Here is a 27,241-nt window from a genome sequence, read left to right as displayed (position 1 = left end):
ATAAAACATTAAAATACCTGCTATATTCTCAGATACTCCTGGCCCACCTGGCGCTGTTAAAGTGAAGGAAGTCTTAAGGGATTCTGTGGTTATCACATGGGATATTCCAACAATTGATGGTGGAGCACCAGTCAACAATTACATAATCGAAAGACGTGAAGCTGCTATGAGAGCATTCAAGACAGTGACAATTAAATGCAACAAGACAATTTATAGAATAACTGGACTCACTGAAGGAACAATGCATTATTTCAGAGTCCTGCCAGAGAATATCTATGGTGTTGGTGAGCCGTGTGAAACCGCTGATGCAGTGCTTGTCTCAGAAGTTCCTATGGTTCCACAGAAACTGGATGTAATTGATGTCACAAAATCTACAGTCACACTAGCCTGGGAAAAACCACTGCATGATGGAGGCAGCAGACTGAATAGTTATGTTGTTGAAGCATGCAAGGCTGGTACAGAAAGGTGGATGAAAGTTGCAACTCTTAAACACACAGTTTTTGAACATACTATAATCTCTTTAAACGAGTCTGAACAGTACCTGTTCAGAGTCAGAGCCCAGAATGACAAAGGTGTCAGTGAACCAAGAGAGATTGTAACTGCTGTCACTGTACAAGATCAGAAAGGTATGTGTAAATTTAAAATGAGTTTTTGATATTTATATGGTAGTTCAAAAATAAGCACTAATATGAAGTAATGTATTGTGGATGTAACGCTAGTTTTACTAAAAATTGGTTTTATTCTTGTATTTCTTTTCTAACAGTGATACCAAAGATTGATTTGGCAGGCATACCTCAAAAGACTGTCACTGTACATGCTGGCAAGCCTATTGAACTAGCTATTCCAATTAGTGGTCGTCCACCTCCTGGTGTGTCATGGTATTTTGAGGGTACAAAACTGAAAGAGAATGATCGTACCAAAGTAGAAAGATCTGCCAAAGTAGTTAACCTTACTGTGCGTGAAACCACAATAGACGACACTGGTGACTACATGCTTGAACTAAAAAATGTTGCTGGATCTGCTACTGAATCCATCAAAGTGATCATTCTTGGTAAGTATTTCTCAAAAACTCCATATAAAAAAATTACATATATACCCGTGTACTGTCTGTGGTACAATAATAATTTTTCAAGTCTTAGATAAATGTATTAATTTATTTTGCAGATAAACCAGGACTACCTGCAGGCTCAATTAGATTTGATGAAATTGATGCCACCACTGTCACTATCAGTTGGGAGCCACCAGAGAAAGATGGTGGAGCTGCCGTCACTGGTTATGTGGTGGAACAACGTGATGCTCATCGCCCAGGATGGCTGACAGTGTCTGAATCTGTTACTAGGAACACATTCAAGTTTACTAGATTAATTGAAGGCACTGAATACGTTTTCCGTGTAGCAGCCGCAAACCGTTTTGGTATTGGATCATTTTTACAATCTGGCATTGTGGAGTGCAAGAGTGCCATCAGTAAGTGCAATACTAAAGCATTTAACTGGTAATTAGAGATGACATGATATTAAAATGTATGTTATATGTAAATAAAACAATCCTATGACTTTCGGACTCTTGATTGTGCTCATTATAATGGACAATAATTGTAAAAACTATGATAAATCAACAACAATTAGACTCAGTAGTTAGTCAAATGTTTCATGGCTGTTAAGGGGAAAACATACTGTTTCCTGATCGGGCAGAACTAATAGAATTCTGTAAAATCAGAATCATTGATACTCGATGATACTTTTAAAAATTCTTGTCAAAAATCATTTCTCTATGAATCATTAAATGATTTTTATAAAGGTAAATTGCATTCCTCTTTTTTTCCCAACAGATATACCTGAACCCCCTGGTACTCCTCAAGTATTTGATGTCTCGCGTGATGGTATGACAATTACTTGGGAATCACCAATTGAAGATGGAGGTTCACAGATTTCTGGGTACATCATTGAACGCAAAGAAATAAAAGCTGAACGATGGGTGAGAACCAACAAAGTGCTTGTGACTATGACAAGATATCGTTCCACTGGTCTTATAGAAGGATTAGAATATGAGCATCGCGTGACAGCCATGAACGCAAGAGGTGCTAGCAAACCAAGCCGACCTTCCAAATCTGCAGTTGCCATGGACCCAATAGGTAAAGTGATACAGTATTAATTCCTAAATATGAAAATCTATTGGTTAAACTTTATTTCCACAACTTGAATTTACTGTATTCTCAAGTATTAATAATGTCTCACTAATAATAGTTATGGAAGTTATTGGTCTTTAACAAGAATGAAAGAATACCGATGATATTTTGTTCATACTTTTGATATATGTAACTATTAATTATTCATTCTAAATATTAGAGGAATTCTAAATCACATTTCATCAAGTATACTGAATCAATCATGTTATAGAATTATATAGTTATTATTATACTTAAGATTGTCACAGATAGTGTAGGGGGGGGGGGGGTGGTGGTGTGTGTCAGCTTCGCCTCTGACTTCTGAGCAGTTCGAATCGCTCCCACTCCCTGGGTTCTAGACCTTGGACTTATTTGGGGGTTGTGACAAAGTGCAGCAGACAACTGGTTTTGGTGCAAGAAACTTTGACCTTTATTCAAGAGAGAAAATACAACACAACAATCTTAAAACTCTAATAAAATGGGGAACATTTCGGTACACACGAGGGAAATTACTGTAGAAAGATACCTCACCCCTCCCAATCCCACTGTACTAGCTAAGTTGGACTCTAAAGGGCCAGAGATAATGCTCACCAAATGAATCCTTGACAGTAATTCACCCAGAAACTTTGCGGATCTTCGGTTTTCTCCCGAGTTGGTTTTCTTTGGTTGCAGTGGCCCAATATTACCCGGTTTGTTGGTGGCAATATTCGGTTGGTTGTTTCGTAAGGCCCTTGTTGCCGCGAGGTGTCTGATGGTCACTGGTCTGGTTTCTTCTTGTGTGTCGGCCTACTTCTAGAGCTGCTGACCTTCCCTGTCGAACTGCTTTCCTTGTTATTCGCTGGAAGCTGCTCTTCCTTCCAGGGACAGGCAGAACAAGCAGCACACATGCGCCAGCAAGAACCAGAGAGAGAGAGAGAGGTTTCGAGTTTCCACTTGTGTATCCCTCTCTTACAATGGTCTTCGTCACTTTAAAAAAAACACTTCATGTCTGTCTAAACAGTTCTTACAAAGTCCTTAGGAATCTTTGATGGCTTTATGATGGTCCCTCATCATGTTGCAATTGCTTCTCCCGATGGGTCATTGCTAATTCCGATTTTTAGAGCTTCCTTTTGTATCCAACGTCCTAGGTGTTGATGGGTTTTGCTTTAAAACAAAGGCATGGCCCCACCATGTCTGGAGCAGTTACCTCTTTCAATGACCTATTGCCTTTCGAATTAGTGCTGAGTGTCGACCACCTGCTGTAGGTTTTGCATTAAAACAGAGACATGTCTGAAGCAGTAATTCTCCCACATTCCATGTGTGTGTTGTGGATTCGTCTGGTGACCTCTCACCTATCCTTCCATCTTAGGATTTCAGTCAATGGCCAAAGTTTTTCCATACTCAGGGAAAAGGTGAATTCCCAGAATTCTTACCGTCACCCCTACGAGGAAGCCAGTCCCTTAAAGGACGTGGATTCCTCGAAAAGTACTTTTCCCCTTTGATGCTTCCTGGTGCGGCGCGTGTGTGAGTCACCCTGAAACGGTTAGAAAAGAGTCCACAGTCCTTTTCTTTAGGGTTTTTCTCCAAGTTTTGGGGGATCTGTGAATTTTGAAAATCTTACAGTAGTGAGAATTTATTTCCCATAATATTAAAGAAGTTAATAAAAGTACAGTGGCTATATGTAAATCTTTAGTCAAAGAGCGTTAAATGTTTGAAATAATTTACCAAGCAAGTTAATGGAGACAAAAGCATTGAAGTGATTCAAAGTTCATTAGATGCCATGTTAATGTACTAGAAGGATGAACATACAAGCCATTTCTCACCCCTGACTTTTGTTATGAATAGGCAGTCCACTTAAGTTGTAATAAGCACCATAGGTGGATGTCATTTGGACAGTAAACCACTTCTTTAATTTAATTGAGTGCATAACTACAGCAATAGAACCATAAAATCCGAGCTGTTTCCATTGATTTGAGGTAAGTAAAAAGCGCTACCAATAGCAACCAGCGCTTCAAAATAGCCCAAAAAATAAAGAAAATTAGCACTTACAAGCTTAACTGTATCTTTCATAAAACAAGATGAACATCTATTCATTTCACAGTAACATATCATTTAAAAATATGCAGTATACGTTTGGAAAACATACATACAAAATGCTGACAGCTGAACATGATTAAGAAATACTCTGTAAACTATGGCCTCCATTTTAGCACCCGCTATCTGGTGCCTTCCTGGCGGGGGGGCTCTGAAAATCAGGGAATCCCGGAGCGGGTCGGGAGCCCGGCTCCAACCCGCCCACTTCCGGGTTCCCCACAGACGCACTGACGTGCGCACGCAGCCCCCACATGTGGGACTCCCGCAGGCAATTAAAGCCGGCGGGGTGCCACTTGAGAGTATTTATTTTGGTATTTCAGGTCATTAACAGACCTGATTAAGGGAATATGTGAGGAGGGGTGGGATTTTAGAAACAACTGGGACTGTTTCCCATACTGGGGGAAACACTCCCAGTTGAAATGGACGTGTTGCAGCTATCAGCCTGTGGCAGCTGCAAAGGTCCATTTGACAGGTGTGGGGGGAGACCCTCACTCATTGCAGGAGGCCACTCTGTCACTTGGGACAAAGTTTGGCCTCCACCACCCTCCTCCTGACAATCAAATTCACCAACTTGCACACTTACCCCGGGGTCCAGAGACATGTACCTACCTTGCGGACCCCCTCAGATGTACATCTTCCGGATGGGGGCCGCCGTAGCTGCAGTCATGACCTCCTCAGAGGGCGAACAGCATCACCAGCCTCGCCGGCCAAGCCGTCCACCTCTGACACGTGGAGCTCCACAACACAGTGCTGTGACACATCCACCTGTACAGCAGGAGGGAGGGCTACCGCAGAGAGAGATGCGTCGCAGGGGGCACTACCCTCGCCACAGGGTCCACAGACCGATGCTCAGCTTCCTGGACCTCTCTGAGCAGCACTGCACACGGAAGCTCAGAGTCACTCGACATGTAGTTGTGGACATCTGCAGCCTCCGTCATGCCGAGCTGCTCCCATCTGGCCTGAGCACCATCTTCTTACCTGTCGCTGTCAAAGTCACCACTGCCCTCAACAACTTCTCCTCCGCATCCTTCCAGGGTGCCACTGGGGACATCGCTGACGTCTCTCAGTCGTCTGCACAAAAGAGCCCTGCAAATACACCTACACCCACTCTGCAGTGACACAATGGGTGGCATCAGGTGTGGGTCATCATTGTGATCCTCAGGAAAGGGCATTATTGCACAAACCAGACAAGATTCGCAAAGACGTGGCAGTAGTGGTGCCAATATAATATGTAATGTGAGTTGCTCAGAAATTCAATATAAGTAAAAACCATGACAAACCCTCAAACACCCTTGTGCATCCCCTTCATGCTCACGACATGTTTGCCTTACGCTGCCTACTGCACATATGTGATGCATGCCCTGTGGCTGCAGCACAGGTAGTGGCAGGTTGAGTGAGGCTGGCCATGAAAGAGATGCACGAGAGGGTGAGTATGAGATAGAGCCATGAGATTGTATGAGGATTGGGTTGAGTGGTAGTGGCGGGATGAGTACTGGCGAGGTGAGTAAGTGCAGGTAAGATGAGGATGAGCTTTGAGTGGGTATGAGGGGTGATGTGACAGATTAGTGTTGGCAGTGCAGAAGGAGATGTGGGGTGGGGGCGGTGATGTGGCAGACGGAGTGTAGGGGAATGAGTAAGTGTACTCACTTCAGCTGACCTACTTAGGTCATTGCAGCGCCTCCTGCACTGTATGCAGGTGGGTGATATGTTGGTGGTGCAGGTGACCTCCTCTGCCACCTTGAGCCAGGCCTTCCTGGTGGCAGAGGCAGGCCGCTTCCTCCCGCCCGCCGGGGGGAAGATCTCTGTCCTCCCCTTCCTCCTCACCCCATCTAATGATACCTGGAGTGAGGCATCATTAAACCTCGGAGCAGCCTTCCCCCTGGGCTGCTCCATGCTGTAATTTTTGCTATTTGTTGCAGCATCTGTCAGTGGAGGACTGCCCCTTTAAATAGAGCTCCTCCAGCTGACAGACCTTACTGCGCATGCGCAGCCTGCCCGACGCGCAGATCAGCAGTGGGGAACCCGGAAGACCAGGTAAGTGGATCCAATTAGGCTGCGATCGTGCGCAGGGCAGACTGATTTCACCAGGCGCGTTACCCACGCGCCCAATAGCCCCCCCGTCGCGAATCCGCAGCCCAGGTGACATCAAACCCTATATCTTTCACTTATTACACCCTGTTTGACTTTTTTCCTTTTTGTCCCTTGCTTTCTTCTCTTGTCACCTCTGCTTTCTTCCGAAGGCATTGGGCAAGATTTTCCTCCGCCACACCACTCGAAAACGGGCATGGCGGTCGACAGTCAAGGGAAATTGGGCAGGGAGGCGTACGGTCACATCTCCGCCTCTACTAGTACTGCCTTTGATTTTCCTCTGCCTCGGTTATGAAAGCAGCTGGTGGTCCCTGCATTGCCCCATCGCATGCAAATGACAGTGGGGCCCAGAATCCTGGCCAATTTCCAGGCCATTTGCTACTATCACCAATCCTTGGAACCACCAGAAGAGAGGTGGCAGAAGACTCTGACAATCGTGGAAAGCATGCTGAAGTCCCTTTTGGAGTGAGAGTGCCAAGTAGTGGGCACCTCTCCTTCTTCAAGAAATTAAGTTTTTTAGGCCACAGCACTCCAAGACCTAAAAATAATATTGTTCAGACCTTCTTTACTGTCTTTTTATGGTTTTACTGTCCCCTTTAAATGGGCTTTCTCCTCTTCTGGTGCTGCAGTGGGTGTCCTGCTGCATCACTGCTCCATTTTCCTCCCCGTTAGTGGCATGCTCCCTCTCTCTATTGGGGATCCAGCCAGGAGCCCATCCTGCTTAAATGAACAGCCCTAACCCAGAAAATCAGTTGGGTTCATGGCAGGGTCAGATGACAGATGGGAGCCCTGCACTGACCCTTCTCTGGCAGCAAGCCCACCCCGAAGGAAAATCCTAGCCTTTACCTCTTTGCTAGGTTCCATGGCTAACTGGTCACTTTCCAGTGCTTTAACCAACTGGTCTTTATTTATGTGTGTGCTTTGACAGCGAATGCCACAGGCTGTTTGACTCTGGAGGCCCTCAATCCCATCCTCACCAAGCATACACACATGTACACCTGCATCAGGAGTCGTTGGATAGCAATCAAGAAGGGGATCCCTGGCTGATTTTCCCCTCCCTATCCCAAGGGTGCTGAGACTAAATGCAATGCCCCACTGCCAACTTAACTAAGATCAACTAACTTAACACAAATCAGGGATCAAATCTCGACTTTTCTAATTGCCTCAGTTACTCACTGCGTAAAATCGCTGAGCATCTTGTTTAACTTTATTTTATTTATACTACTTACATTAAAAAATTGCACAATAATTTAATTTGTTATATTCTGTAGATCCACCTGGCAAGCCACAGAATCCTAGAGTTACAGACTCAACAAGAACATCTGTATCCATTGCTTGGAGTCCACCAGAAGAGGAAGGAGGTTCCAAGATCACAGGCTACCTTATTGAGATGCAAAAAGTTGACCAGTATGAATGGACTAAGTGCAATACTACTCCAACAAAGATCTGTGAATACACCCTGACTCACATGCCGCAGGGAGCTGAATACAGGTTCCGTGTAATAGCAGCTAATGCTGGTGGTCCTGGTGAGCCTGCTGATGTGCCAGGAACTGTTAAAGTCATTGAAATGCTAGGTGAGAAATGTTGAAACTGTTATGTTTTGGGTCATGTTATAATTTATGTTCTGTTATCCCCGATTTTAGGCTCTGTTATGACCCATTAATTAACATAATTGGGTTGTAAAAGCATGGGGATATGGATGGAGATCAGTTGTGCTCGATCTCCTCCCATAAACTGCATGTTGCATATTTCTAGTCAGGTTTCTGTCAGGCTGAGGAAGGTCCCACCCAGAAACTGGATGAAGCTTTAGTATGATATTTTGAGGCCTTTACATTGGAAGGACAATGCCATTACCCTCCCAACTGCTTATGTAGGCAAAGCCATCATACTTGGAAGGATGATCACAGTCACATAGGATTTATCTGAGCCAAGATTCATCAGGGAAGCTATGATACAGGGTGGAAGATAGGAGGCCAGCCAGCAGTGCATTGGAATAGTCAAGTCTGGAGGTAACAAAATCAGGGATGAGTGTTTCAGCAGCAGATGGGCTGAGATAGAGGCGGAGATGGGCGATAATTACAGAGGTGGAAGTAGGTGATGGAGAGGATATGTGGTCGGAAGCTCAGCGCAGAGTCAAATGGGACACCGAGTTCGCAAACAGTCTAGTGAGACAGTGGCCGGGGAGGGGGATGAAATCGGTGACTAGGGAACAGAGTTGGTAGTGGGGGCCGAAGACAATGGGTTTGGTCTTCCTGATGTTTAATTGGAGGAAATTTCGCTTCATCCAGGACAGGCTGCCGGACAATCAGTCTGATAACACCGATGTAGTGGTGAGGTGGAGTTGGGCGTCATTAGCGTACATTTGGAACCTGAAGTTGTATATTCTGATGATGCCATCAAGAGGCAGCATGCAGATAAGAAAAAGAAGGGGACCAAAGATAGATCCTTGGGGGACCCTAGAGGTAACAGTGCATGGGTGGGAACAGAAGCCATTGCAGGAGATTCTCTGGCTACGATTGGATAGGTAAGAGTAGAACCAGGCGAGGGCAGTCCCATTCGGCTGGATATTGGAGGAGAGGTGTTGGAGGAGGACGGTGTGGTCAACTGTGTCAATGGTTACAGACAGGTCGAGAAGGATGAGGAAGAATAGTGCTCCATGATCACAGTCACATAAGATGTCATTTGTGACTTTGATTAGGGCCGTTTCAGTGATGTGGCAGAGGCGGAAACCTGATTGGAGAGGTTCAAACATGGAATTGTGGTAAAGATGGGCACAGATTTTGGAGGCGACAACATGTTCAAGAACTTTGGAGAGAAAAGGGAGGTTGGAGATGGGGCGGTAGTTTGCAAGGACAGAAAGGTCAAGGGTGGGTTTTTTAAAGAGATGGGATAATGACGGCAAATATGAAAGGGAGGACGACAGTGCTTGAGAGGGAACTGTTTACAATATCAGCTAGCATGGGGGCCAGGAATGGAAGTTGGGTGGTCAGCAGTTTAGTGGAAATAGAGTCAAGAGAGCAGGAGGTGGGTCTCGTGGACAAGATGAGCTCAGAGAGGACATGAGGGGAGATAGGAAAGAAACTAGAGAAAATTGCAAGTTCAGGGCTAGGGCAGGGAGGAAACCTTGGGGGAAGTTTGGCTTGGTGGGCTAGGGGAAGATATGGAAGCGGCTGAAGCAGCTGAACGGATAATCTCAATCTGAGTGACAAAGAAGTCCATGAGCTTCTCGCATTTATTGTTGCAGTTGAGGGTGAAGGGGCAGGGGAGAGGGGGTTAACAAAATGGTTTATAGTGAAGCAAAGTGGCCGGAGGAAATCTTTGCATTGCAGGATGATCCTGGAGTAGTGAGCAGTTTTGGCAGAGGAGAGCAGGACCCAATTGTGCTTGATGTGGTCCAGCAGATCTGGCGATGATTGGCAAAACCAGTTGTGCGCCATAAACGTTCAAATCTGCATCCCTTGGACTTAAGGAAGTGAAGATTTCTAAATGGTGAAAAGTTTGAAACAGTGGAGGTCCAAAGTGTCTTAGGGGTCCATGTACATAGATCATTAAAATGTCATGGACAGGTACATAAAATAATCAAAAAGGCTAATGGAATGCTGGCCTTTATATCTACAGAACTAGAATACAAGTTATGCTACAGCTATACAAAGGCCTGGTTAGACCACATCTGGAGTACTGTGTTCAGTTCTGGTCACCTCAGGAAGGATATATTGGCCTTGGAGGGAGTGCAGCTTAGATTTACTAGAATGATACCTGGACTCCAAGGGTTAAATTATGAGGAGAGATTACACAAACTATAGTTGTATTCCCTAGAATTTAGGAGATTAAGTGATGATTTGATCAAAGTTTTCAAGATATTAAGGGGAACTGATAAGGTAGATAGACACAGAAACTATTTCTGCTGGTTGGGGAGTCTCGGACTAGGGGACATAGCCTAAAAATTAGAGCCAGGACTTTCAGGAATTAAGTTAGGAAACACTTCTGCACAAAGAGTGTTGGAAGTTTGGAACGCTCTTCCGCAAACGGCTGATGATACTAGCTCAATTGTTAGTTTTAAATCTGAGATTGATAGATTTTTGTTAACCAAAGGTGTTAAGGGATATGGGGCTAAGGCATGTATATGGAGTTAGGTCATGGATCAGCCATGATCTCATTGAATGGCGGAACAGGCTCGAAGGGCTAAATGGCCCATTTCTGTTTCTATGTTCCAATGAAGATGGGGACCATACCAAGGGAAACGACCAGGGTGGGGGAGAGTAAGACTTTCACTGGGGGCAAGGGCATCAAAGGTAGACTGAAGATGCAGTTGCTGAAACACCGTCAACTGTTGGAGATCTTTCACCAGGCTCTCATTGAGGAGACCTTCTAATTTCTATGACCACCCATTGCAAAAACGGTCCTCCCTACATCTTCACCATTCCGTCAACAAATACACCAATATTGCCTTTACCTCTGTTTGAACTGCTAAAGATACTATTCCTGTCACCTGCTAAAACAATCTGTGGACACGTACAACTTCAGTGCAAGCATATTTTATTATCCTTCATATAATTTGTGTATATTACTGTTGTTTGGCATCCTACTTGCGTCCTCTTGATTGAGGGCTAAAATTGTCAGAAGGACATACAGCATGTGACAGCATGCAGCCCATAGTGGGTGTGATTACATAAACATGCATCATACAGGTACAGTTAATCAATGGATTTGTTATGGGGAAATGCATTTAAGGATGCAAGGGAAGGAGCACTTAGAGGGGGAGGTTGCTGCTGCAAAGACTGTTGTAGGGAGGCAGGGGCTGGCGAGGTAACTTTTGGTGTCCTCCATGCTTAGTGCATACATTAATATAAGACTCTGGTCATTGAACTTCTTATGGCTCTGCAGCCAAGTCTGTTAAATTGTGCAGTGAACATTCACATTTGTCAGCCATCCAAAACCATCAACCATCAATCTGAAAAAGAACCTCCATCATATGACGCACTTGCTCTAATAAGATCTATATTGCCTCATCATAAAATCAGGGCACCCAATTGCTTGAATGACATCTTGATGAAGACATCTTGAAGTTCAATGATTCCCATTTGCCTTCAGTAAAAATCCCTTTTAAATGCCATTTCTCATTCATCAGTGGTTGAGCTCTCAATGATGAAGGTAGAGGCGGGGCCAATGCATTTACAGTCAGGCACACACTAATGAAGCACTGCCCAACTTATGCCTGAATGGGCCCCAAGCTAAAAATTGGAGTTATTGGGCTCGATTTTGAAATGGTAGTGGGATGGCAGCAGGGGATGCGGGTGAAGGTGCGTGTGGCAAACCCGAATTTAAAAAAACTTAACTTTTCCGATGTTGTCGCGATGTAATTGATGGTGATTAAAGTTGTTTCCGGGTTTCGCCCCCGGCAGCCAGCCTGATTGACAGGCTGGCTGCTGACAGGAGCTGCAACACGCTGGGAGGTTGGGGGTAGGGGGAGAGAAAGAGAAAGAGAGAGAGAGACGTCATCCAGCGCTGGAACATAGAGTGGAGGGCGCTGAAGATCGGGGGGGGGGGGTGATGAGGTGAGATCGGGGCGGGAGGAGAGGGGGAGAACCGAGGTGGGGGGAGAGGGAGACATCAGGGGCGGAGAGGGACATCGGAGAGGGAGACATCGGGGGAGAGGGGGACACCAGAGAGGGGGACATCGGACATTGGAGCAGGGGGGGTGCAGGCGACATCAGTGGAAAGGTAGGTTTATTTTGTTTTTCAACTTTGTGCAATGTTTTTTATTTACTTTATTTTATTTATTTTTGCCCGATCTGGCCGTTCACGCCTGGTTTCACCAGGCGTAAATCGGAAGCCGTGGGAAAGCCGCCCAGGTAAATTTAAAATCATTTTAACTATCTACTATATCAGAAATAAAATACCTTAAGTACCTCAATGAGGTACATTTGGTTCTTTAATTGTCATCCCGCCGGAAGTTGGCGGGTTGGGGCCGGCTTCCTCACCCGCTTGGGATTTTCCCGATTTTCGCAACTCCCCTGCCCCCAATGCACCTACAATTTGATTTGAAAATCGGGGCCTTTTTTATGTTTTGTTCTGACTTGTTTCATGATATAGGTAAACTGAGTTGTAGGGTGACAATACTATACTATTTGGCTCTTTTTTTTTCAGAATATCCTGATTATGAACTTGACCAACAATACCTTGAAGGTCTGATTGTAAGACAAGGTGGAGTCATCAAACTATCAGTGCCCATAAAAGGCAAACCTATTCCTGTCTGCAAATGGACAAAGGAAGGCCGTGATATCAGCATGCGCGCTATGATTGCAACTTCTGAGACCCACACTGAACTTGTGATAAAGGAAGCAGACAGAGAAGATTCAGGCACTTATGACCTGATTCTTGAAAACAAATGTGGCAAAAAGACAGCTTACATTAAGGTGAAAGTGATTGGAAATCCAGATCCTCCACAAGGACCACTTGAATTTGATGACATTCAAGCTCGTTCTGTTAGAGTAAGCTGGAGACCTCCTGCTGATGATGGTGGATCTGATATCATTGGATATATTGTTGAGAGACGTGAGATACCCAAAACTGCCTGGTGCACTGTTGATTGCAGAGTAAAGGGGTGTTCCATTGTTGTTAAAGGCCTGAAGGAAAATGTGGAATACCACTTCCGTGTTTCTGCTGAAAACCAGTTTGGCATTAGCAAACGTCTAAAATCAGAAGAGCCAGTTGTACCAAAGACCCCACTAAGTAAGTATAGGATTGTTCAGTGTAGCCTTAAGTAAAGCTTGTATTATCTTACTCTTTGAATTTAATTAATTTTTTTGCATACAGTAACTAATTCATTACTATCATTCTAGATTCGCCAGAGCCTCCAAGCAATCCACCAGAGATACTGGATGTCACCAAGAGTTCTGTCAGCCTGTGCTGGTCAAGGCCAAGGGATGATGGTGGATCACGTGTAACTGGCTATTATATTGATCGCAAAGAGTCTACTACAGATAAATGGGTGCGACAAAACAAGACCCATATTACCACAACAATGTATACTGTTACTGGACTTGTTCCAGATGCTGAGTATCAGTTCCGTATTATTGCACAGAATGATATAGGTCTTAGTGATCCAAGCCCACCATCTGATGCTGTCCAATGCAAGGATCCTTTTGGTATGTTTTATTGTATCTATATAAATCTGTTATATGAAAATGCAATTTATAAACATGAGATTTGAAATATAGTGCAATTACTGTATCTTAATGAGGTGCCTCACTATCAATTTTGTTACATCAAAGTTAATATAATTATAAAAAATATTTTTCACAGATAAACCAAGCCAACCTGGAGAGATTGAGATCATTTCTGTCACAAAGGATAGCATCACTATAGAGTGGGAGCGCCCTGAATGTGATGGTGGCAAGGAGATTATTGGTTACTGGGTTGAGTATCGTCAATCTGGTGATAGTGCATGGAAGAAATGTAACAAGGAACGAATAAAAGACAGACAGTTTACACAGGGTGGCCTTCTGGAAGCCACAGAATATGAATTCAGAATCTTTGCTGAGAATGAGACTGGAGTCAGCAGGCCTCGTAGAACTGTTATGGCAATCAAGACTAAATTGACTTGTATGTATTTTTATTTCTGGTTTAATTTAAATTAATATGCTTTTTGTATTGTTAGAAATGACTCATACTTCTTTTTTCTTACCAACAGCTGGAGAAGAACCAAGTGTTAAACAAGAAATTACTGATGTTACTGCTAAGCTAGGTGAGCCAGCCAAACTGGCCTGTCAGGTTATTGGTAGACCACTGCCCGAAATCAGATGGTACCATTATGGAAAAGAATTACAACAAAGCCGCAAGTACAAAATGAGTTCAGATGGACGTAACCATTCAATTACCATTGTAACAGAAGATCAGGATGATGAAGGCCTGTATACATGCAAGGCTACTAATGATGCCGGAGAAATTGAAGTCAGTGGTAAAGTATTGCTAGAAGCTGCTCCACAATTCCACCCTGGGTTCCCACTAAAAGAGAAATATGCCGTAGGCGTTGGTACAAGTCTTCGCATCCATGTTGCATACATTGGGCGTCCTGTGCCTGCTATTCGCTGGTTCCATGGAAAGAAACCCTTGACAGATTCAGATAATATTTCAATAGAAAACACAGAGCACTATACTCACCTTGTAGTGAGAAATATCCAACGGAAGAGCCATGCTGGAAAATATAAAGTGCAGCTTAGCAATACGTTTGGAACAGTTGATACAACACTTAACGTAGAAATCCAAGGTAATCTAATTTAATTTTGTGCATGCATACGGTTAGTTTTATTGTAATTATTGCTAGATATTTTCACTCAAACAGTATATCTAATGCCATCTACATTTACTTATAGATAAACCAGATATGCCTGAAGGACCAATGGTAGTTGATGCTTTGCTGAAGAATTCTGCAGTAATCAGTTGGAAACCACCACTTGATGACGGAGGTGCTTTGATTACCAACTACATTGTAGAAAAACGTGAAGCCAAGGAAGGTGAACAATGGCATCTAGTATCATCCGCTATTGCTGGCACGTCTTGTAGAATTGTAAATCTCATTGACAGTGCTGGCTACTACTTCCGTGTTTCTGCTCAAAATCAGTTTGGTGTCAGTGAACCATTGGAAGTTTCCTCTATTGTCATCATCAAGAGTCCATTTGGTAAGTGTCTACATAAATGAAATTAAGTCGTTTCTTGTTTACTATCTTGTTATATTTTGAATTATAATTTATATGCTTTTTCCTCCCTATAGTGAAGCCTGGGAAACCACTGAAGCCTTTTGTAGCTGCTGTCACAAAGGACTCTTGTGTGGTTTCATGGAAACCACCTGCCAGTGATGGTGGTGCAAAGATTAGAAACTATTACCTTGAAAAACGTGAGAAGAAGCAGAACAAATGGATTGCTGCAACAACTGATGAAATACATGAAACAGTTTACACTGTGAAAGGCCTTATTGAGGGCTTGGAGTATGAGTTCCGTGTCAAATGTGAAAACCTTGGTGGTGAGAGTGAGTGGAGTGAATTATCTGATCCTGTCGTTCCAATGTGTGATGTACCTATCATGGCACCACAGTTTAAAGAAGAAATACGCAACTTGAGTGTGAAATACAAGGGCAATGCCACTTTTGTTTGCAAGATTACTGGTCATCCTAAACCTGTTGTGAAATGGTTTAAACAGGGAAAGGAAATTGAGCCTGATGGTGAAAAGATAAAGGTCCTGGAATTTAAGGGAGGCTACTACCAGTTGGTAATTACCAGTGTCACAGGAGAAGATGCAACTGTTTATCAAGTCAGAGCAACCAATCAAGGAGGTTCCATTTCATCAACAGTCTCTTTGGATGTTGACGGTGTGTATCAGAAATTGCTTAAACATGTTATATAATAGTGAGGGGGTATATTTCTAGATACATTTAGGATGAAATTGATCTTAGGGGGTCATGCAAAATGGATGATAACGAATCAGCAACCCATTTTACAAGCCGCCCAATTTTCTTTCTCATCTCTTTACTTTTTTATTGAAGACAATGGAAAAGAAAATCAGCCGTGGTGTTAAACGGGCTGCCGATTCGCTAGCACCCGTTTTGCACAATCGCCCAAGATCAACTTCGCCCCCCTTTAGTTCACTGTTTTACCTTAACTTGCTGCCTTTCAATATTTACTTTTAAAACTAAATTTATTATTTTTTTGTTTCTAGTTCCTGCCAAGATTCAACTACCCAAACATCTGGAAGGCATGGGTGCAGTTCATGCTCTCCGTGGTGAAGTACTAAGCATTAAAATTCCTTTCAGTGGCAGACCTGATCCTGTAATCACATGGCAGAAGGGGCAAGATCTTATTGATAACAATGGTCACTACCAAGTAATTGTGACCAGAACATTTACATCTCTTGTGTTCCCGAATGGAGTTGACAGGAAAGATGCTGGTTTCTACATTGTATGTGCCAAGAACAGATTTGGCATAGATCAACAAACAGTTGAACTGGATGTAGCTGATGTACCTGACATGCCAAGAGGAATTCAAGTCAGTGACATTACACGTGATTCTGTTGTTTTAACATGGAATCCTCCAGCTAGTGATGGTGGAAGCAGAGTAATCAACTATATTATTGAGAAATGTGCAACCACAGCAGAGATGTGGATACGTGTTGCACAGTCACGTGATACGCATTACACTGTTGTGAATCTCTTCGGCAAGACTAGCTACCAGTTCCGTGTGATTGCTGAGAATAAGTTTGGCCAGAGCCAGCCATCAGAACCAACTGATCCTATAGTCACAAAAGAAGATAAGACAAGAGTTCTGAACTATGATGAAGAGGTTGATGAATCGATAGAGATTACCAAATGTAAAGCTACTCATTCTACTATTAAAGAACTTCACAGTCGATACACAATTGCTGAAGAGCTGGGACGTGGACAGTTTTGTATTGTTCATCGTTGTATTGAAAATATCAGTAAGAAGACATACATGGCGAAGTTTGTTAAAATAAAGGGTGCTGATCAGGTGCTGGTGAAGAAAGAGATTGACATTCTCAATGTTGCTAGGCACAGGAATATCCTTTGGCTACATGAATCATTTGAGAGCCTTGAAGAATTGGTCATGATCTTTGAGTTCATTTCTGGCCTTGATATCTTTGAGCGCATTAATACAACCAACTTTGAGCTGAATGAAAGGGAAATTATTATCTACACTCGCCAGATCTGTGAAGCACTTGAGTTTCTACACAGTCAGAATATAGGCCATTTTGATATCAGACCAGAGAATATAATCTACAGCACAAGAAAGAGCTCTGTTCTTAAAATTACTGAGCTTGGGCAGGCCAGACAACTCAAACCTGGTGACAATATTAGAATCCAGTTCACTGCTGCAGAGTATGCAGCACCTGAGCTACATCAGCATGATATGGTCAATGCAGCTACAGACATGTGGTCAGTAGGTATACTTGTGTATGTACTTCTTAGTGGTCTCAATCCATTTATTGCTGAAACAAACCAACAGATTATTGATAACATTACTCGTGCAGAATACAGCTTTGAGGATGAAGCTTTCAAAGATGTCACCACTGAAGCTCTAGACTTCATTGATCGCCTTTTGCTCAAAGAAAGGAAGGCTCGGATGACAGCTGCTGAAGCTCTTGAACATCCATGGTTGAAACAGAAGACAGAAAAAATGAGCACCAAAGTGATTAAGACTTTGAGACACAGAAGATACTATCAGACCCTAGTCAAGAAAGAATTGAATGTAGTTGTTTCTGTTGCTCGTATTTCTTCTGGCGGAGCTGTTAGAACGCAAAGGGGAGTTACGGTTGCTAAAGCAAAGATAGCTCCAATTGAAATTGGTCCACTTACTGGACAAATTATGCATGCTTCTGCTGAAGAAGGTGGTCATGTTAAATATTCCTGCAGGATAGAAAACTATGATCAATCTACCCAAGTCACTTGGTACTTTGGTGTCAGACAATTGGAATGCAGTGACAAATATGAAATTACCTATCAGGATGATTTGGCAACAATGTATGTTAAAGACATAAACAAGTCAGATGATGGTACTTACAGATGCAAAGTAGTAAATGACTATGGTGAAGATAGCTCCTACGCAGAACTGTTTGTGAGTGATGTCAGAGAAATTCGTCATTTCTATATGGAGCGTACTGTAAAGAGAGTAAAACGTAAAGTGGATGCTATGAGGCTCCTTGAGAGGCCACCAGAGTTTACTTTGCCTTTGTACAAGCGTTCTGCATATATTGGAGAAGATGTCAGATTTGGTGTTACAATAACAGTTCACCCTGAACCACAAGTAACTTGGTTGAAATCCGGACAGAAGATCAAACCTGGTGAAGACGAGAGAAAATATACTTTTATATCTGACAAAGGTCTCTATCAACTGATCATCCACAACCTAACAACCGATGATGATGCTGAATACACAGTAGTAGCTCGCAATAAATATGGTGAGGACAGCTGCAAAGGAAAATTAATAGTATCACCTCACCCACCTGCAGCAGACAACACTTTGAGACCAATGTTTAAGCGTTTGTTGGCAAATGCAGAATGCATAGAAGGCCAAAGCATTCGTTTTGAATGTAGAGTGTGTGGTACACCGGCACCTAGTCTGAAATGGGAGAAAGATGGACAGGCTTTGGCATTAGGTCCAAATATTGAAATTGTCCATGAAGGTCTGGACTACTATGTATTGCACATAAGGGATACTTTACCAGAGGACTCTGGCATTTACAGAATCACTGCTACCAACAGCGCTGGATCTGCGAGCTGCCAAGCCTATCTAAAAGCTGAACGCATGACCTACACCAAGCGTCAGTATAAGAGTGAGGAGGAACGACAGCAACATGTTCAGAAACAAATTGACAAAACAATAAGAATGGCTGAAATTCTTGCAGATGTTGAAGCAGTTCCACTGACAGAAGTAGCAAAGCAAGCTCTGCGGGAAGCTGCAATAATGTACAAACCAGCTGTCAGCACCAAGAATGTAAAAGGTGAATATGAAATTTCAAAGGAAGAAAAGAAAAAAGAAAAGAGACTTCGCATGCCTTATGAGATTCCAGAACCTCGTGTGCACGCAGCAACTGCACTTGAAGAGGACCAAGATATCAAACAGTTTGTGCCTTTGTCTGACATGAAGTGGTACAGGAAACTGCGAGACCAATATGAAATGCCAGCACCGACGGAGAGAATTGTAACAAAACGACCAAAACGAATCCGTCTCTCAAGATGGGAGCAGTTCTATGTCATGCCTTTGCCACGTTTTACTGATCAGTATAAACCCAAATGGCGCATACCAAAAGTGTCGCAAGATGATCTTGAAACAGTTAGACCTGCTCGAAGGCGTACACCATCTCCTGAGTATGAAATATATTACAGACCAAGAAGGAGATCACTTGGTGATTTGTCAGATGCTGAATTACTCCTCCCTGTCAATGACTACCTTTCATTGAAGAGAGTAGAAGAGGAAAGACTACGCCTTGAGGAGGAGCTTGAGTTAGGATTTTCTGCTTCACCTCCAAGCCGGAGCCCTCCACGTTTTGAGTTATCAGCACTTCAGCATAAATCTCAACGGACGCAGTTAGCTACAGCGGAAGAGGAGGAAAAATATGGCAAATACCAAAAATATCACATCCCTTCCAAATATGAAGCTGGCCCAAGTTTTATAGACCTCCGGCAGCGTCATGACAAAGTTGTTTATAGAGCACCAAAACAAAAACAAAGAATGGTAGAAGACAAAGAAGATGAAGAGTTGCTTCGACCAATTGCTACAGTCCAGAGATTGTCCGCCTACCAAAAAGAACTTGAGCATATGGAACATGAGGAAAAAGCAAGGATCAAAAGTAGACGAGAAAGAGAGATTTTAGTGACAAAATCAGAAGAAGAAGAACAAGCTGTTGAAGTCAGGGAATATGTTCGCAGAGAATCTCCATCTGTCTCAAGGCTTCTTAGAAGAAGACGATCACTTTCCCCAACTTACATTGAATTGATGCGACCTGTATCTGAACTAATCAGATCTCGACCACGTCCTGCAGAATTTGAAAGTGAAGGCTTAGAACGACGGTCACCTACACCAGAGAGAACCCGTCCTCGCTCACCCAGTCCTGTATCTCGAGAGAGCTCACTTTCACGCTTTGAAAGGACTGCTAAGTTTGACATCTTCTCACGATATGAATCAATGAAGGCTGCACTAAAAACTCAGAAGACTTCAGAAGCAAAATATGAAGTTATTACTCAGCAGCCTTTCAGCCTTGACCACGGTCCACGTATAACTTTGAGAATGCGTTCTCACCGCATCCCTTGTGGTCAAAATACCAGATTTACTCTAAATGTTCAGTCCAAGCCAAGAGCTGAAATTAGTTGGTACCACAATGGTAGAGAAATTCACGAGGGCAACAAGTATCACTTTACTGATATGAGTGGTGTCCTGACACTGGAGATTCTGGATTGCCAAGCTGAAGATAGTGGAACGTATCGTGTTGTTTGTTCCAATTACAAAGGAGAGGCCTCTGACTATGCAACACTAGATATTACGGGAGGTGACTATTTTACCCTCCTATCTCGCCGTAAAGATGAGGAGCGACCAAAAGCACTTATACCTGAACTGACGAAGACTGATGTTTACCATATCTCTACAATCAGAAAAACAACAGAAATTGAAGAGATTAGTGAGATGAAAGAAACTAAAACAAAAGAATCAGAAGTAAAGGAATCAATCAGCTCTGAAATATATGCTTCAAAAGAAAAATCCATTCATGCATCCAAGCGAACTCTCCCAGCCAAAATACTAACCAAACCACAGTCAGTCACCGTAGTAGAGGGAGAACCTGTTAGATTTGTCTGTGGCATTGATGGTGAGCCAACACCCACTGTGACATGGATGCATGCTGGGACAACAATTACATCCTCCAAACGCTACCATATTATAACAACACAGTATAAATCTACCTTTACAATTACATCAGTTCAATCTTCTGATGAAGGAAGCTATACAGTGGTGGTAGAAAATTCTGAAGGAAGACAAGAAGCACACTTTACTCTGACTATCCGAAAAGCTGGAGCAAAGGAACTGAGTATTGTAGCACCACCAATGGTAAAGTCCCCTGAACCTCATGCAAAGCCTTCAGAGGTAATCAAGACTCCCAAGAGAGTCAAATCACCAGAACCAGTCACTTCTCTTCCAAAAGTTAAGTCACCCCCAACTCTCAGAACACCTTCAGCAGAACGAGTGGAGATCCCTGCAAGTGCTCCACCTAAGATTTCTCAAGGATTGAAAGCTGAAGTTTCTGAAGATGGTATCGTAAAACTGACATGTGCAGTTGAAAGCACAGTTCTGAATGTGAAAGAATTGGCTTGGTTCAAAGATGGACGTAAAATAAGGGAAAACAGTCACTACAGATTGGAATATGCTGCTAATGGTGTCTACAACCTCAGTATCCATGGAATTAATGAAACTGACGAAGGAGAATATACTTGTGAAATCACTGGTGAAGGAGGTGTTTCCAAAACAACTTTTTCCTTTGTCGGTCAAGTATTCAAAAGCATTGTCACCAAAGTGAGCAAGATAACTGAATCAAAGGCAACTGTTCAGAAAAAAGGTGTGGCTAAATCACATGGAAAAATAGAAGTAGTTCAGGAACAAATTGTGAAAAAAGAGCTTAAAACATCATACACAGAAATTACGGCTACACGCGTACAAATGACTGCAGTAGATGGTCAGAAGGCCACACTTAAGGCCAACATACCAAATGCTTCCAGTGTGAAATGGATCTCAAATGGTGTGGCGCTCATCAATTCAGAAGATTACCGCTATGGTGTATCTGGAAATGACCACACTTTAACTATCAAAAAGATCAGTTTCAGAGACGAAGGCGCCATCACCTGTGAAGCAAAAACTGAGCATGGAATAGTTAAATGTCAATTTGATTTAACAGTTAAACAAAAACAATCAAATGCTCCAACATTCATTGCACAGCCCAAGTCCCAAAATGTTAATGAAGGACAAAATGTGACATTTACTTGTGAAATATCAGGAGATCCTTCTCCAGAGGTTGAATGGCTAAAAGACAACCATCCTGTAAGTATTTTATTAATTTATGCTTGTTGCTCGTTTATCTGGTTCTCCAAATAAAATCATTTTAGCATGTTCTTTGGCTTGTAATGAAAGGAAACTTGTTTCATATTCCAGATTGCAATCTCAAGAAATATGAAAGTGAATCGTTTGAAAAACAAATACACACTAGAAATTCTGAATGCAGCAGTCTCTGACAGTGGAAAATATACAGCAACAGCAAAGAATTTCCATGGACAGTGTTCTGCAACAGCTTCTTTAATTGTGCTTGGTATGTTACTACCTTAAATTAATTATTGCACTCATTATTATGACCTTTGCATTTTCTGTGCACCCTTTTTACTTTGGCATTTTATTGAACCTGAACTTGAGTTTCTTCAGTACAATGTAGAACAAAAGTCTGGCAATTAATTGAATAATTTTAACATATAAATTTATGTCTTTACAATTTTTTTTATTCGTTCATGGGATGTGGGCGTCGCTGGCGAGGCCGGCATTTATTGCCCATCCCTAATTGCCCTTGAGAAGGTGGTGATGAGCCACCTTCTTGAACCGCTGCAGTCCGTATGGTGAAGGTTCTCCCACAGTGCTGTTAGGAAGGGAGTTCCAGAATTTTGACCCAGCGACGATGAAGGAACGGCGATATATTTCCAACTCGGGATGGTGTGTGACTTGGAGGGGAATGTGCAGGTGGTGTTGTTCCCATGTTGTGCCTGCTGCTCTTGTCCTCCTAGGTGGTAGAGGTCACGGGTTTGGGAGGATCTGTCGAAGAAGCCTTGGTGAGTTGCTGCAATGCATCCTGTGGATGGTACACACTGCAGCCACTGTGCGCCGGTGGTGAAGGGAGTGAATGTTTAGGGTGGTGGATGGGGTACCAATCAAGCGGGCTGCTTTGTCCTGGATGGTGTTGAGCTTCTTGAGTGTTGTTGGAGCTGCACTCATCCAGGCAAGTGGAGAGTATTCCATCACACTCCTGACTTGTGCCTTGTCGATGTTGGAAAGGCTTTGGGGAGTCAGGAGGTGAGTCACTCGCCACAGAATACCCAGCCTCTGACCTGCTCTTGTAGCCACAGTATTTATATGGTGGGTCCAGTTAAGTTTCTGGTCAATGGTGACCCCCAGAATGTTGATGGTGGGGGATTCGGCAATGGTAATGTCGTTGAATGTCAAGGGAAGGTGGTTCGACTTCCTCTTGTTGGAGATGATCATTGCCTGGCACTTGTCTGGCGCGAATGTTACTTGCCACTTATCAGCCCAAGCCTAGATGTTGTCCAGGTCTTGCTGCATGCGGGCTCGGACTACTTCATTATTTGAGGGGTTGCGAATGGAGCTGAACACTGTGCAATCATCAGCGAACATCCCCATTTCTGACCTTATGATGGAGAAAAGGTCATTGATGAAGCAGCTGAAGATGGTTGGGCCTAGGACACTGCCCTGAGGAACTCCTGCAGCAATGCCCCGGATTGGATTTGTCCTGCTTTTTGTGGACAGGACATACCTGGGCAATTTTCCACATTGTCGGTTAGATGCCAGTGTTGTAGCTGTACTGGAACAGCTTGGCTAGAGGCGCAGCTAGTTCTGGAGCACAAGTCTTCAGCACTACAGCCGGGATGTTGTCGGGGCCCATAGCCTTTGCTGTATCCAGTGCACACAGCCATTTCTTGATATCATGTGGAGTGAATTGAATTGGCTGAAGACTGGCTTCTGTGATGGTGGGGATATCGGGAGGAGGCTAAGATGGATTATCCACTCGGCACTTCTGGCTGAAGATGGTTGCAAACGCTTCAGCCTTGTCTTTTGCACTCACGTGCTGGACTCCGCCATCATTTAGGCTGGGGATGTTTGCAGAGCCTCCTCCTCCCGTTAGTTGTTTAATTGTCCACCACCATTCACGACTGGATGTGGCAGGACTGCAGAGCTTTGATCTGATCCGTTGGTTGTGGAATCGCTTAGCTCTGTCTATAGCATGTTGCTTCCGCTGTTTAGCATGCAGTCCTGAGTTGTAGCTACACCAGGTTGGCACCTCATTTCTAGGTACACCTGGTGCTGCTCCTGGCATGCTCTTCTACACTCCTCTTTGAGCCAGGATTCATCCCCTGGCTTGTTGGTGATGGTAGAGTGAGGAATATGCCGGACCATGAGGTTACAGATTGTGCTGGAGTACAATTCTGCTGCTGCTGATGGCCCACAGCACCTCATGGATGCCCAGTTGAGCTGCTAGATCTGTTCTGAATCTATCCCATTTAGCACGGTGGTAGTGCCACACAACATGTTGGATGGTGTCCTCAGTGCGAAGACGGGACTTCGTCTCCACGAGGACAGATGCATTTGCGACAGGTAGATTGGCGAGGACGAGGTCATGTAAGTTTTTCCCTTGTGTTGGTTCGCTCACCACCTGCCGCAGGCCCAGTCTGGTAGCTATGTCCTTCAGGATTCGGCCAGCTCGGTCAGTAGTGGTGCTACCGAGCCACTCTTGGTGATGGATATTGAAGTCCCCCACCCAGAGTACATTCTGTGCCCTTGCTATCTTCAGTGCTTCCTCCAAGTGGTGTTCAACATGGAGGAGGACTGATTTATCAGCTGATGGAGGGCAGTGGGTGGTAATCAGCAGAAGGTTTCCTTGCCCATGTTTGACCCGATGCCATGAGATTTCATGGGATCCAGAGTCAATGTTGAGGACTCCCAGGACCACTCCCTCCTGACTGTATATCACTGTACCACCACCTCTGGTCAGGCTGTCCTGCCAGAGGAACAGGACATACCCAGGGATGGTGATGGAAGAGTCTGGGACGTTGGCTGAAAGGTATGATTCTGTGAGTATGGCTATGTCAGATTGTTGCTTGACTAGTCTGTGGGACAGCTCTCCCAATTTTGGCACAAGTCCCCAGATGTTAGTGAGGAGGACTTTGCAGGGTCGACTGGGCTTGGTTTGCCTTTGTCGTGTCTGGTACCTACTGGTCTGTCCGGTTTTATTCTTATGACTTTTTTTAAGCGCGATTTTACAACTGAGTGGCTTGCTAGGCCATTTCAGAGGGCAATTAAGAATCAACCACATTATGTGACTCCAGACCCACAGCATAGGCCAGAACCTGGTAAGGACGGCAGAGTTTCCTTCCCTAAAGGGCATTCGTAAACCAGATGGGTTTTTACAACAATCCGGTAATTTCCTGGCCACCATTACTGATACTAGTATTTTAATTCCAGATTTTTATTTAATTAATTGAATTTTTAAATTCCCTAGCTGCTGTGACAGGATTTGAACTCATAACTCTCGATTATTAGTCCAGGCCTCTGGATTACTAGTCCAGTAACAAAACCACTATGCTACCGTATCCTAGTACCGTACCGTAGATTGGAAAACTGCTAATGTAACACCCTTATTTAAAAAGGGTAGTAGGCAGAAGGCTGGAAATTATAGACCAGTTAGCCTAACATCTGTGGTGGGTACAATTTTGGAGTCTATTATTAAGGAGACAGTAGCGGAACATTTGGATAAACATAATTTAATAGGACAAAGTCAGCATGGCTTTACGAAGGGGAAGTCATGTCTGACAAATTTGCTTGAGTTCTTTGAGGACATAACGTACAGGGTGGATAAAGGGGAACCAGTGGACGTAGTGTATTTAGACTTCCAGAAGGCATTCGACAAGGTGCCACATAAAAGATTATTGCTCAAGATAAAGAATCACTGGATTGGGGGTAATATTCTGGCATGGGTGGAGGATTGGTTATCTAACAGGAAGCAGAGATTTGGGATAAATGGTTCATTCTCGGACTGGCAACCAGTAGCCAGTGGTGTTCCGCAGGGGTCGGTGCTGGGTCCCCAACTCTTTACAATCTATATTAACGATTTGGAGGAGGGGACCGAGTGTAACATATCAAAGTTTGCAGATGATACAAAGATGGGAGGGAAAGTGGAGAGTGAGGAGGACATAAAAAACCTACAAGGGGATATAGGCAGGCTGGGTGAGTGGGCGGAGATTTGGCAGATGCAAACAATATTGGAAAATGTGAGGTTATGCACTTGGGCAGGAAAAATCAGAGAGCAAGTTATTATCTTAATGGCGAGAAACTGGAAAGTACTGCAGTACAAAGGGGTCTGGGGGTCCTAGTGCAAGAAAATCAAAAAGTTAGTATGCAGGTGCAGCAGGTGATCAAGAAGGCCAACGGAATGTTGGCTTTTATTGCTCAGGGGATAGAATATAAAAACAGGGAGGTATTGCTGCAGTTATATAAGGTATTGGTGAGACCGCACCTGGAATACTGCATACAGTTTTGGTCTCCATACTTAAGAAAAGACATACTTGCTCTTGAGGCAGTACAAAGAAGGTTCACTCGGTTAATCCCGGGGATGAGGGGGGGGGGACATATGAGGAGAGGTTGAGTAGATTAGGACTCTACTCATTGGAGTTCAGAAGAATGAGAGGCGATCTTATTGAAACATATAAGATTGTGAAGGGGCTTGATCGGGTGGATGCAGTAAGGATGTTCCCAAGGATGGGTGAAACTAGAACTAGGGGGCATAATTTTAGAATAAGGGGCTGCTCTTTCAAAACCGAGATGAGGAGAAACTTCTTCACTCAGAGGGTAGTAGGTCTGTGGAATTTGCTGCCCCAGGAAGCTGTGGAAGCTACATCATTAAATAAATTTAAAACGGAAATAGACAGTTTCCTAGAAGTAAAGGGAATTAGGGGTTACGGGGAGCGGGCAGGAAATTGGACATGAATTTAGATTTGAGGTTAGGATCAGATCAGCCATGATCTTATTGAATGGCAGAGCAGGCTCGAGGGGCCGATTGGCCTACTCCTGCTCCTATTTCTTATGTTCTTATCCTAGATATAAATGTTTTAATTTTTTTTTGATCTATTAGTACATGATGTATGACACACTCAAATAGGACTCACATTTTGATCTTTATAAAATGATTTTACCTTTACAATATGTCAAAAGTGAGGCCATTTATGCACCATATCTGTTTGCTATGCTCCACAGTGCTGATTGAAGAACCTTCTAAAATGGTAGTTCTGGAGACTGGTGCTTCCGCTAGCAAGCAGGAACGTTTCTCTTCCAAGACCTTGCAAATGACCAAACAAGAGGCCAGCAGCAGCATGACCGAAGTTAAATTTGCCAGCATGTCTTCTAGTAGCATGTCATCTTTCAAAGAATCAAAGTTATCGATGAGCTCCAGCTCTTTTATGGAGCATTCCAGTATGAGTCAATTGGAAGCAAGTACTGCCAAAATGATTACTGGTAGTATTAAAGGTGATATTGAGTCATTACTAAAACATTAAAAATATATGACTTTTTCTGTTAATTACATCCATTTGTA

General features: G+C 43.5%; 1 protein-coding gene across 16 annotated transcripts in view; it reads left to right on the top strand.

Moving 5' to 3' along the window:
* Nucleotides 1-27,241, top strand: part of ttn.2 (titin, tandem duplicate 2) — a 373,025-nt gene that overhangs the window by 344,369 nt on the left and 1,415 nt on the right. For all 16 annotated transcript variants that reach the window (XM_067987638.1, XM_067987650.1, XM_067987647.1 and 13 more), the window contains 14 exons: nt 33-626; nt 764-1,051; nt 1,165-1,464; nt 1,829-2,131; nt 7,597-7,899; nt 12,473-13,057; nt 13,168-13,473; nt 13,631-13,930; nt 14,019-14,594; nt 14,701-15,006; nt 15,099-15,692; nt 16,040-21,918; nt 22,030-22,183; nt 26,905-27,174. In XM_067987638.1, the coding sequence (XP_067843739.1) occupies nt 33-626; nt 764-1,051; nt 1,165-1,464; nt 1,829-2,131; nt 7,597-7,899; nt 12,473-13,057; nt 13,168-13,473; nt 13,631-13,930; nt 14,019-14,594; nt 14,701-15,006; nt 15,099-15,692; nt 16,040-21,918; nt 22,030-22,183; nt 26,905-27,174 (10,758 nt within the window). The remainder of the gene's footprint in view (nt 1-32; nt 627-763; nt 1,052-1,164; nt 1,465-1,828; nt 2,132-7,596; nt 7,900-12,472; nt 13,058-13,167; nt 13,474-13,630; nt 13,931-14,018; nt 14,595-14,700; nt 15,007-15,098; nt 15,693-16,039; nt 21,919-22,029; nt 22,184-26,904; nt 27,175-27,241) is intronic.

Source organism: Heptranchias perlo, chromosome 7 (assembly GCF_035084215.1).
Source record: "Heptranchias perlo isolate sHepPer1 chromosome 7, sHepPer1.hap1, whole genome shotgun sequence".
In the NCBI taxonomy this organism is placed as follows: Eukaryota; Metazoa; Chordata; class Chondrichthyes; order Hexanchiformes; family Hexanchidae; genus Heptranchias; species Heptranchias perlo.
Note: the sequence above shows the minus strand (reverse complement) of the source record. Positions and strands in the feature narration are given on the sequence as shown.